Source organism: Phaenicophaeus curvirostris, chromosome 2, assembly GCF_032191515.1.
Source record: "Phaenicophaeus curvirostris isolate KB17595 chromosome 2, BPBGC_Pcur_1.0, whole genome shotgun sequence".
In the NCBI taxonomy this organism is placed as follows: domain Eukaryota; kingdom Metazoa; phylum Chordata; class Aves; order Cuculiformes; family Cuculidae; genus Phaenicophaeus; species Phaenicophaeus curvirostris.
Genome location: NC_091393.1, coordinates 96950435 through 96963786, shown reverse-complemented (window position 1 = coordinate 96963786; position 13352 = coordinate 96950435). Strand labels below are relative to the sequence as shown.

Below are 13352 nucleotides of genomic sequence, written 5' to 3'. Positions count from 1 at the left end.
GATGAGCATTTAAGGTAGGAAAGTCACAGGTGTCTATGTGAATAGGTAACTTTTTTACAAAGTACTGACACATATAAAATGAGAATCATGCAACAATTCTTAGTAATAATAATAGACAGTAATATAACATATTCAGATAAGAAACAAGATTTTGAAATCTGCGGAATAACACAGATAGAACGTGCGCAAACAAGCATGCAGTCATCCTAGCAGCCCTTCATTGCAATCCTTCCCCTAAATTTGTCTTTTCTTCTCTGCAACATGTCATTATGGTACAACTTTATGTTCTGTCTTCCAAGGTCCTTACCAGCTGTCACTCAAGCTGTATGCAGGAAGGGATTTACTAAGAAAAAATGGCCTTATATGAGGAAGGAGGGAATACTTTATGTAATTATACCAGGATTAATTGAAGTTTTCTGTCATCTACCATTTCTTATTCAAATGTGAACAGCAGGTGGTCTTACCTGTGTTCTCTTTCCACTTTGGCAAAATCTCCAAATACAAAGCAGTCTCTCTCACAACTTTTGGTAGCTTGTCATCAGCTAATATGATAACAGCTCCCCCCACGTTGCTGAAAGGCAAACAGAAGTATATTTTTGGAATAATTATATTATCACATAAGCAGAGGAGCAGGGAAATGTTCTGCTTCTGCTATAAGCTGCAATTTCCATTGTTTGCTATAGGAACAAAAATATCATACAATAATCTTTGCAGCCACAAAAGAAATAAGAAATAGTACGGGCAATACATTATATGCTGCAACGTGTGCAGCGAAGCTTAGCAACAGCATGAAGGATCTTCTTTCTTTCAGAAAGTCTGTTTCCTTCATTAGCATGAATTTATGAGTATGTCTTGGCCTCTCTGCTTTGAAAGGACCAACAAATTGTTGTAGAGGCTATGAGCCTGATCTCAATAATTTACTGGTATTAATCATCAGTATCTGTGCTAAAATCACCAGGGCCTAATTGTGGGGGGTTGTAAGTTTCTAAGTTTTTGCAAAGCTCTATTGATATCTATTGAACCATGGTGCTTTGACCTTAGTGATCTGTCGCACAGAAATTCTAGCTGATGTAATTGCTCAAGTCAAGTAAGAATTCACATATAACTGGTGATGAGAAAATGTTACCCTTCCAAGACCAAAATTTGTGTGAAACCTTCTGAAGACATTGAAAAGCTTCCAGTGTCTGCATTATCATTAATAGCAGCCCACGGGATCCACTGGGAATGTAAGGCCAGACCATAGGCAGAGTCAAGTTCATACTTGCCTGGCATCCGCAAATGATTTCAGTTAGCTTTATGAAATATGATTCCTAAGGCATGACTTTCAAAAGAGCCAGAGATGGTTACACTGCCATTTCCTATTGCATTTCAAAGGGTTATTGAGCACATGCACTAGACACTTAAATGTCAATAAACCCTTACTGCTAATACATCAAAGGTATTTTATGGGAAAACTCTGGGAGATGGATGTTGTTGGTAGTACCCATTTTTAATTGCAGTGTTGAAATAATGATACATTATCAAAAAATAAAGAGCAGACAAAAACTGTTTCAGTATTTTTAGCACATCAGTAATCAGATTTTGGGTTGGTTGATTTCTTTTGTGGTTTTCTGGGGTTGGGTGTTTGACTAATAAGTTTTCTAAAATAAACACTAGTATAACAATTAAGAATTACTAACCAAAACCTACAATAAATTCATAGAATCATCATAGAATTACAGAACGGTTTGGACTGGAAGGGCGAGAATCGACTGCTAGCTGCACTTCTTTTGATGCAGCCCAGGATATGGTTGGCCTTCTGGGCTGTAAGCCCAGCTTTTTATTGAGATAAAATGAAACCTCTCTTCTCCAGGATAGAAGGTTGGATCAAGTATTTAAATGCCATGCTGACTGATGCCTTAGGAACAAAAACTGATGGCTTTTCTTGGGCTGCGTATGCTGCTTAAGTGACTGGTTTTAGGAGGCTGATTTTAGCATTTAGAAGATGATCATTCAGGACATGCAAAACAATGACATTTCACCAGCATGAATTAGAAATTACTGTGAAGAGAAGGAAGTTCTCTGTTTCAGACTTGGCTGTTTTTTTCTGTTCTCTGCGGGATCAGCTCCTGGGCTCATCTCTCTGTTCTACACAATCTTCTTTTTTTTTTTTTCTGAGCAGATGAAAGTCTGAAAAAGAGATGATGCATTCACTGATAAGATCAGCCAGGCAAATAAAGTTCTCTATATACTTGGAAGGGTGTCTTGGGTTTGCCACATACAGAAAATGCTTCACATCTTGGAAAATGTAATAGGGTCCTGCAAACAGTCCTCCCCTGCTCCCACCAGTAACTGGTTTTGTGGGTACATGTCACAGCGCTGCTCGTGTACTGAAGTCTAAATAAGATGACTGTGCAGTTCCTCTTCTCTGCCTTACAGCTACTTAACATGAGCACTGCTAATGAGAGAGAGAAGCCATGATGCTATGTAAAGGAGGTGTCAGTGTTGTCTTGCTTCATGAAAGATAAAATAGTTTTGTAATCATAGATGTTATCACAGCCTTCTAGCTTTCAACTCAATTAAAAAGATGGAACGGCAAAATACTGTTTCTCTCCTGGATCATTTTCTGTGGCCAGAAGGCACGTAAAGAGACTTTTTCTGCAAAGGAGGCTGTAACTTGTGGAGGAAATATGGGGTCATTGCCTTAAGGAGACATGATATATGTCACATACAGAGCTGTGTTTGCAGCTTAAAACTGGATTTCTCACTGAAAGTTGTTATGCTAACTTTTTTGCTAAAGCCCATTATGAGAGGTATGGACCCTGAATGCTTGGCAGGTTCTGGGGGTTGGTGCTTAGCACCATCTATGCATCTGGAATTGACATTGCTCCATTGATGTTAGCCTTTTTAGGGAGATGGACTGATTTATATGGCTATAAAATATCCTCAAAGTACAATTCCTTCGGAATCAGAAAGATAATATTGTATTGTAGTTGCATTTGCCTGAGATTATTTTCAGTGCAATGAATGCTGCAAAGAGTTTCTGGCATTACTCCATATTAGAACCACCTGAAAGGGATAATCTTCAAGTTAAATGCATGCCTGGTGGGTAAGCAGTGTGGGGTGGTGCCAAAGACACTTACTTTGCAAGCAAAAGACCACATATTGTCCACAGCATTTATTTTTCTCTGTAATCAATGTACTTAATTAATCAGCTGCACACTGAGAAAGTGCAAGGTGGCTAATCACTTTAATCATTAAGCAGTGGTATTAATTTTCACTTAAGGCATCATCCATGGAAAGAAAATTAAGATTGTTGAAATGAGAAATGCGCAAGGGTGGAAGGGAGCACATAAGGACATTTCTGCATCACTTCTAGCTGGTGTTTCAGAGATTAGCTTGTGTCTCTCTCCAGGGTTTCTCCAAGTAAGTCCTTTGGAAATATTTTCTTCTTTCGTTTTCTTCTTTCAAGAAAAGGAGAGGAAAGATGATAAGCCTCATTGTTTCCCATGGAGGGACTTGGTATTACTTTGGTTTTTTGGGTTTTTTTTTTGTTTGTTTTGTTCTTTTTTTTAATTACCTTCCTTCCTGCAGACCAGTTAGCTTTTGGAACTAGCCAGAGGTCTTCCATTAGAATAATATTTTCCTGGTGTTCTGGTTTGAGCTGAGCAGAATTAGTTTTTTAACTTTTCAGTTAAGCCTTGTCTTACGTAACTTCATTTTCTGGAAGTTAACTACATGTTTTTGGCCATTGTCTGTATCTAGAAGTGATAGCATTTAAAATTTATGATTATCACCAAAGTAATGGGGTGTTGATATGCAGAAAGGCCATTATTTATATTGGTTTCTGTGGAAGCCAAGGACATCCTGAGTTGGTGAAATGCAGCAAGTCGAAGGGGTGCCTGCAGGGAGGAATGGACAGGACAGGTGACCCAAAACTGACCAATGGAGTACTGCATTCCACGTATGTCATACTCATTATAAAATGGAGGGATCATGAGGGTTAAGCTCACTTCTTTGATGGCTAATATGGGCCTCATCTATCCCTGATCCTGGATCTGTGTGTTCCAGAGTCCAGCTCCCATCTGCCACTGAGCCCAGACAGAGACCATTCCCCCTGTGCCTGTTCTGCAATGTTAGGGGTGAGGTGTAGCCACCAGGGGGGTTGATTTCATTAATTTGTATTTATTTCATTATTTTCTTATTAATATTATTTTCCTTTTAATTATTATAGTATAATTAAAGCTGTTTTAGTTTCTAAACCACAAGTCTCTCTCTCATTTCCCTTTCCCTGTGGTGGGGGAGGTATTGGGATCACAACCGTGTGCATTTAACTGTTGATCAAGCTGAGGTGAACTGGGGCTAAACTGAGGCAGCTAGTAAGGATGAATGCTTTATAAGATTGAAATGTCCACTGAAAAATAAAAGTGAAATATTTTTATTTTGGATCAGTTCAACCTCATTTAAACTATTAGACTTCTAGAACATGCTGAATTAAAACAGCAGCAACAAAATCCCACTCTGGTTCATGGTTCACTTGGGAGAGCAGGGTCAGATACGTGGTCCCCTGGAGGCAGTACACACTAATTTTAAAACCACGTTCAAGGAAATGTATTAAAGAGCTTCTGTTTTCCCAAAGTGACAATACCACATTTAGGGTTTAAAAAGACAAAAACATTTGTGAAGATTTTTCCATTTGGAAGCTTTTTTTCAAGACGTTTTCCAAAGAATGGTTATTTTAACTGCTTAATACAGCTTAAGATAGTAATCAGTTATTTGAAACCCCTGAATATCCATCAGCATTGAAATGGAAATTAATTAAAATTCATACTGTAGTTACATTTTGGCTACCCAAGTATCACCAGGGATGTCTAAATTAGGTGGTGAGGGAACACTAGTCCCTCACAAAGCTTCATCAAAATTTGACAGGTGCTAAGGGGAGACTTTCAGGCCTGGTGTTGATTCTTGGCAAGGGGAGTCTTAAATCCAGGGCTCATTCGTGGGCTTGCAACTGCTTTTAAAAGGAGAGTTTTGGCCTTGCCCTTTGGCAAGTTGCAGAAGAGAAGAGCAGAGTGGCACAAGGAGTCTGCTGATGTAGTTGTGAATCTTTCAGTCAGCTCATGTTGTCTGGGACATTTCTTAATTTTGCAAAGCCAGTAAATTACTGGGACGACACTAGCTATGATCAAATGTACTAATCTTTAAGAGGAGAACCTGGAATGATCATGCACTATTTAAAAGTATAAAAACTTGAAAAATGTAGTATGTGTGTATTTATATGAGAATGTCTGTTTTGAAGATACTACCTTCTCTCTCTGAAATTCTGGGTTGAGCTGTCCATTGGTTTTGATGATTCCACATGGAATAAATAATGCAAACTTTTTTAGGTAATGCAAAAGCATGTAAATTGGCACATTAAAATCCTTAAGAACTTGGCATATTTTGATAGATTCTAGTTACATTATTAATAGTCCCCTAGAATGCTCTCAAACTATGCTAATGAAGTTGGAATGCAACTGGAATAAAACAGAGTAGATCTTGAAGACTGGCTAACTCTAATGTAAGTCAGTCTGGTTTTGCTTTTTGTGACAAAAGAAACACGGATTAAAGTCTGCAGAGTCTCTTCTCTGAAACGTTCATCTGCTTTTGATTTAGCTACAATTTCACTTTGATGTCTCCATTCATTGTCTTCCATATTCATGCAATATAGGTGGAACACAAGTTGAGCAGCAGTTAAGTGTTTCTTCTCTTGTCAACTGAGAAACCTTTCAGAAGAAGGAAAATATCCAACCACTTTTCTGTCTTATCTGTTCTTACTTTCAGTTCTTCTGTATCACCAGAATAACTCTCCCTGTCCTCCCCTCTGTAACCAACATCAATCAGGTCTGTCTGTAGGTAATTCCCCAAACAATCTAAGCCACTTCAAAATTCCTCTTCTGGAAGGCTGCAGTTTGCCTGGTTTGCAACAATGTGATTGGTGTAATGTGCTAAAGTGATCACCCTTAATATCCTGCCAAGATTGTTTCATGAGTATCATTAAAACCACATGTCCAGTATTCCTGCACTTTGTTGTGAGAATTGCTGATAATTCATCAGTGTTTAATGGCTCTGACTGTGATGCCGTTGCAGTCACAGAATGATGTCAGGCTACAAACAGTAGAAGGGAGGTGTTTTCTTGCCTAGTGCAAGTGGCTCTTCACCCAGACCACATCATGCTAAACAACTGGATTCAAATGACTGCTGAATTTGTGCTGCAAACTCCAAGCTATAGATTTTCTTCCACTGATGGAAAAATTTGTCCCTTATCCACCGTGTGCCACTTAAGAGATCTTTATGCTGAGTGTGATCTGAATCTTGCCTGTTGTGTTTGGTGAGAGATTTTGGTAGATTTTGCATCATGCTCATTGAGACAAGTAAGAGGTCTTAGTTCCCCTTCTCTTGCAGCTCATCTCTCCAAGATCTTGCAAGAGTCTGTAAGTGCTGGCTGCCATCAAAACACTGCAAACACAACCTTTACTGCAGCTCAGTATCCAACACATATTTAATGTACTAGAAACTTGTCAATTATTACTTACAGGAATATAACTAAGAATAATGGACCTGAACCTCATTTCCCTGCTGCCAGCTTTATACCTCTGTTATTCTTTCCACTTCAGCATATCATGCTAATATTGCCAAAGTATCTGAAGGGGGGGAAAATCCATGTATTGGAAAGAGAATGTGGGCCAGGTTTTCAATAAAATGGAACACTAAAATTAGATCAAGTGTGTGCTCACAGTATTTTTCAGTAAAAGGCATTGCACCGTTTGTATTTGCTGTTACGATAAAACAATCTAATGGCTCATATATCTCTAGCCACTCAGATGCCAGGTTTTTTCCTTTTTTTTCCTCACCTGAATTAAAGAAACGTAGTTCTTTCCATAGTTTAAAGCTTTCAATTTGCTGCATGCCCTGAAAAATCTTTACTAGTAACTAGTTGCATTACTCGAACATTCAGCAACCCTTCAGTATGTTGCAGGTATAGCTCCAAGATTCTTGTGCACCCCCTCTGAAAATTACAGAATGTTTGTCTGAGCAGAAACAGGGTCCATTTTTTGTAGTTTAACTTGCTTTTGCCTTCAGAGCTCTGGCTCTAAGTAATTAACAATTGGTGATGTACTTCATGTCTCCTCCACATCAACTTGAAAATTGTGGAGCAGGCTAAGAATGCCAAGAGGTGAATTGTGAAGCAGCCTCTTTATTATAAGCACAACTTAATTTGGCTGCTTGCTTTTTAATAAAGCTTCATGCCTGCCTCAATTTCTCATTCTTTTTCCTATGTCAGGTGAAGGTACAAGTGAGAGGAAATGGAGAGTATTTCAATAAGATAGTTTTATTTATAAAACTTTACTAGGAAAAAAAATACGCTCTTCTTAAAAATTTGCCCAATCCAAATTTTCTCTGAGACCCTGTGATTCTTTCTTCTGGTCCTGTTTGACTGTATACCTCTGAGCCAAGCATTAGCAAACAGCCACAGGGAGTTAGATGGTGTTTACCTGGATACATTTGGACTTTCATTTGGTTTACTATACATTGAAAACATTCAACAGTCTGAGAATGGAATTAATAATTTTGTGTCCTCTTTGATGCTTGGAAAAGTTTAGAGCTACCTGTGTGGCATACATGACTGCTGTACTGCCCGGGTGCCTCATCCCTGTGTGGAATAGTTTGTTTGGCTGCTGCCTTTCTGTTTGAAGATGCTTGATGCTGAAGGACACCGGGCTGCAGCGTAACTCCTGTTGGGTTTCTAATGTTGTCTGCAGGGGAGATAGGAAAGAATGTAGTGGAGAAATAGTAAAACAAGAGACTGTGTAACAGCGTAGTGCCAAGTGATACGTAGAGAAGGTCATTGTTTACTTGACAAAGGAAATCTGATGTACCTGTTAGGACTGGATAAAAGGCTTGTGTTGCTGGAAGGAGATGATCATATTCACCAGCAAGGAACTTTGGTCTCTATTTTTGAACATAGCCCTTTACTTTGTGCCTATATTCTCGGTGTTGACAAGGTCTTGAATGCAGCTCTGAGTTTGCTGGATAGTAATACAATAAATGTAAATTGGTCCTTGTAGAGGCAGCACTTTTTAAGAAGTTGCAAGTTTTTGGGTTTTTTTAATTTCCATTTAAAAAAAAACAACCCACAAACCAAAGCAAAATAGCACACTATATTTCCCATGGCAGAGAGGAGAGGGCTTACTGTATGACTACTGACTTAGCAACAGTGCCTCTGTTTTTCAGTAATAACCTATAAGCCTTGTAGCGCTCCTTGTAGACAAAATACCATGTTGCCTCCTTTTTTGCCTCCCAGTGAGCATATTCCGCTTTCTTAAGCTTGTGTGTACAAAGCTGAATTTCATTTTTCTACCACATGACATTTAGTGTTATTTTGGTATAGTTTCTCTGAGATGTTATATGTTGTAATTTGAGCTGAGGGGTTTGCTTACTCTTTGGATCAGTAAAGAAATCAAACAAGCAGAAGGTAACTTTCTGCCTTAGATCTCTGAGGATTTGCACTTGCCTGGAGTGGATAAGACCAGATGCCACCTGTGCTGAAGTGTTTCTGTTCTTTTGAAACATACAGATCTGTGGCCTAAATTCATCAGTGCTTTAACATCATGAATAGAATCAAGCTGTGACTAGTGGGACCCGTGTCTTTCATTTTTTGTCTCCTGGACTAGCATGTAAGCATAGGCACATTTGAGTTATGGAGGAAAAAAGAAGTAAATGTGAATTACTCTTTAGAGGCTTGTAAAGCCATATAAAAATTTATGGGCTTGCTACATTATTCAATGTACATAATTTTATTACAGATCTGAGCAAAACATGGGACAACTGATTTATTGTTATTGTCGTGTTTTACAGAGTGAATATTTTACAAAGAAGATTTTACAGCACGTATTTTTAAAAGTACAGGACAGTTCTTTGGAAAATGCCAGTATAAAGCTTATTCTTAAGGGAAGTAGAATTTTATACATGGGCAAAAGTTATCCATTCATGTCATGATATGCAAGCTATTACTTAATAAAGGATTGATAGTATCTCATCATCTGATTCAATGCTTGACTGTTAGCATCTTATTTGGGGCAGAAGTGCAGGGTGCTAGAAGGCAAAAATAGAGATATGCCTTAAAATACAAGACAGTTCCTCTCTATGATAGCAAAGCAACCATAGTTATAAACATTATTTATAAGTAATTATATGTAGATGGTGACTGCTGATAAACATCAGATCCAAGTTGCTTTGCAGCCAGGAACTGGTTTTCATTGAACATGAGGGATAGGATCCATCTCATCCTAACGCTGTTTGCTTAATGACTAGTCTAAGTCTAGATCCCAATGTATGGTCAGTGCCCAAGATCAGTGGCTCGAGTTGCGCTGTTGATTTGATTGTCTCCATTGGTAGTAGTAACAGACTTGGCAACTATTTATTGAAAACCAAATATTAAACACTTCAAGTCTAAGAGAAATAACTGATGGTAGACTAGTTTGATGTTAAAATTGGAAACCAAATCACCTGAATTGAAAAGCAGAATGTTTTCATTGGAGTGTGTTGCTGCAGATCTTAATCTGCAGTGGGTTTGATTGCCACCTCCCAGGTTCCTACCCTGATTACGTATGCAAATTAGGAATAAATCCCCTCTTGCTGCCTGCAAGGGAGTCCAGGAGACTAGCAGACCACAGATTTTAATACCCACTTGCCAAAACACAGGGTGACACATTTTGGCTCTCCACCAAAGCAGTTTCCTTTCTGGTCCAATGTTGAATCTGATTTAATTTGCCACTGGTTTAAAAAAAAAAAAAAGGTTGAGGCTTTGATATTTGGGGGTTTGATCTTTAAATTAGGAACTTGAAGCAGTCCATTTGTACTTGTCGCTGCTGTTTCATTATCAGTTCTACTGCTTCCATAGTGGGGGCGGAATATTCCTTCATGAAGCTGAAACTAACTGTCTTTTCTCAAAGACCCTAATGAAGATAAATTTTGCAGTCAGCAGTTGTTTTCTTTCCAAGAATTCTTCTTAATTTTGCGCTTTGTAGATGGTTCCTGCTACATTAGATATCTTTTTTCCTTTGAGTGCAGTGATCCAAAATGAAGTGAATAAGAGCTACAGGATGTGGAAGAGCACTGCACAACTTTGTTTATAGCCTGCCTAAAGCAACATTTCCATAAGCTGACATTTGGTTACATAGGACATACAGCAGAGCTGCAGTCTGCTGTAGGGTGGGCTGAGTCATTCGTGCTGGAATCCCTTTGCCTGTCGTTACCCTGGACATATCTACACAGGTGGAAGGGCTTTTCCATTTATAATTCTTCACACAAGGGAATTCTAGATTCAAGAGTGGTTGATTGCTACCGTGAAGTGCTTGTACGTCTGATGATATCCTGAAAAAACCAGCCTCACAAGGCCCTCTTTGAGCTTAGGGTCTATGCAAGTAAGACTAGATTTCTTCCAGATGGGGGGAAAAAAACCACAATTGATTTCCAACTGAGTTTAAATTCTCACCTGTACAATATTTTTAAAGTGAAAACAGAAGTTCTGACAGAATAAGAATATATTGAACTAATTGCATTTAGTACTGAGTTAGATCATACTTTCCCAAAAGAAGCAATCTGAAATCACTGTAACTAAGCTTAGTTATTTGCAGTTGGTGTAGTGTCCAGGATATGTCTAGTCCAAGGCAGTGGTGTAAGAAAATTTCTTCAATTTGTGATCGCAATGCATTTCTCTCCAGAGGTTGTCAATCTAGACTCTGTGGCAGAGTAGGTTTTAGCTCCTAATTAAATTAGTCATTGTTTCTATTTTGACTTTACGTAGGATGTGGTTTCCCAGCTTGTCCTGCTAGCAGTAGATACTGCACTTGTTACTAAAGAACAGGACTGGATCTTCCATTGTCAAGTTCATTTCATTTTACTGCCATGCATTGTGTGAAACCTGGCCCCTTGCACAAAGCCTTCTCACAGGTTCCCTGGATGCTGCAGAATCCAAACTGTCACTGTTGCACTCTGTCTGTGCCACATGACTTTTGCCAGGTGCACTGGATAGGGCCTAAAGTCTCCTAGCTCAAGTTCCTACCTCCAAGAGAAGCCAGTGGTGGATGCTTGGGAAGCCATAGGATTGTCAAGTCGGGGACTGTGTGATATCTACCCAATTATGTCTTCCCAGCTTCTAGCATTCACTGTTTTATGGACTGTTGGAGAAGGAGGAAGTACAGCATCTTATACCCCTTCAGATTTATTTTCCTTTAGTATGTCATTCAGGATTTTAACCTCTGTATTGCTGGAGGGCAATGAGTTTTGTAACTCATTACATGTTCTATGGAAAAGTACTTCTTGTTTTCTGCTGCTTCTAAATCTTCCCTTTGGTAATTTCTATGGATTCCCACAAGTTCTTATATTATAAGAAGCAGTAAATAATAAGTCCCAGTCCACCTTCTTTGTGCTGCACATGTTTTATAGAACACTGTCCAATTCCCTTTCTTTCTCTGGCTGAAAAGTCGTGTTCTGTTTACTTTTAGCTCATGCAAATCTCTGCCATTTTAGGTGCTATATAAGCAGTTGTGGTAATTAAAAGAGATAAATTAAACATGCATCTGGACACAGAGACTTAGAAGCACTGAGAATTTGTGACTATAGCTGATGTTATTGGAAGATGTCTTCAGACTGAAAATGAGGGCCACAATTTAGAGATATGGAGATCAATAAGGACACTCACAAAGGGATTCAGCTGCTTCTGAGCTGGAGAACAGCATCGAGCCATGTGACAGGCATTCTGCAAATCTCTGCTCTGTTTAAATGCTGCAAAATATTTATTGTCTCTACTGAATATAAGCAACCAGGCTTTCTGAAATGGTCATGCAAAAAATTACAGTACAGCAATTTGAAAGATATTTAATTGTACCCTCCAAGGGTCAAGGACAGTGTTGTCCCCGTTTCATTACAGCAAAAGTTTTTGAGAGTTAGGGGTTTTGAATCCAAAACCCAGACACTTCCGTGCTACCAATGGACTGTCTATTCTTTTACCCCAGGAACTGAGAATCTGCTGAAGGGGTATGTTTTTAGGAGCAAAGCTATTCATACATGAGTCTCAAATTATCTTCAATAGCGTGCTTTGCCAAATCTGAAAAAGAATACAAGTACACATTAATTAAGAATTAACATAATTCTGTTCCTTGAGTATGGTGTTTATTAAAATATAAACTCTGTGAACATACACTCGAGAGAAGCTTCTAAATATTTTTAAAAGCTTAATTTTTAGCCACCCTTTATTTATGTTTTCATTAAAAGAGAAGAAAGAAGATGGCACTTGACTTTCTGAACCTTTCCTTTTGCTTCTCAGATATAGCATCAAAAAGTTGCTGAGTGTCCTTAACTCTGATGATGATGCAAAATTGGGAATTATTTATATTTATATGAAAAGCAGAGGCATGGGATGACATTTTTCAAAAGCGCCTGAAAGCCACGTTTGTTCAGACAACTGAAGGACTGAGAAAATTATGCAAAGAGATTTTCAGGCATATGCACTAACCATTAATGCAGTTTTCACACTTGAATTTTGAGAAACTTACGTTCTTAGACATTGAAATGCCTTTAGAAATGTGACTGTTTGTTGCAGGAGCACAAAGGGGCTTTTATAAAATAATTCTGTGACAGAAGACCTAAGCATCTGGTCACTTCCACCACTGTTTGGAAAATAAAGTCTAACATTTGTCCTGCCACACCAAGTAGCATAACTCCTAAAGGCTCTTGTAAGGATTGATGAATATTCTCAGTGGTAGCTTCAGCTTTCACACCACCTCAGAATTAGCCACATTATTTGGGAATATTAATGGTCCACAGGAGACTTTGCACCCCAGAAAGCATCTTTTCCCAGGCTTGCTGGTGTGGGAAATGCACAGTGCAACAGGGACCAGTTTATATCCAGACGCATCTCACAGAAAGAAGAGGGCAAAGTTTCTCAGCTCCTCACAGTTTGTGTTCCACTTTGCCCTGCACGTCTGTTTTTCTACTGATTTAATGAACCTCTTTGTGTTTTGCAGAATGCCAAAGCCAGCTATGACTTCAGCAGTAACGATCCCTACCCCTACCCCCGATACACAGATGACTGGTTTAACAGGTAAATGCATTTTGATCAACCTGCGCTTCACTTTGGTTTGCTTAAGAATTTGTGAGTAATGGGTAATATCTCTTTTCTGCTGAATTCTGTGGTTGCCAAAGCAGAAGCTGCAGTCTCACTACTGCTTGAAAAGTAGAGGTTACTTTCTGTCTTCATTTTTATAGGAGCCTCAAGATGATGCTGAACAACCATTTTATGGTTTATATATGAAGTTGCTGTTTCAGAG

The 13352-nt window shown here is 38.7% G+C and overlaps 1 protein-coding gene across 1 annotated transcript in view; it reads left to right on the top strand.

The window, feature by feature from the left end:
* The window catches only part of PCSK2 (proprotein convertase subtilisin/kexin type 2), a 107365-nt gene that overhangs the window by 58047 nt on the left and 35966 nt on the right, over nucleotides 1-13352 (top strand). Inside the window, exon 6 of the mRNA XM_069850114.1 lies at nucleotides 13050-13126. Within this exon, the coding sequence (XP_069706215.1) occupies nucleotides 13050-13126 (77 nt within the window). The remainder of the gene's footprint in view (nucleotides 1-13049; nucleotides 13127-13352) is intronic.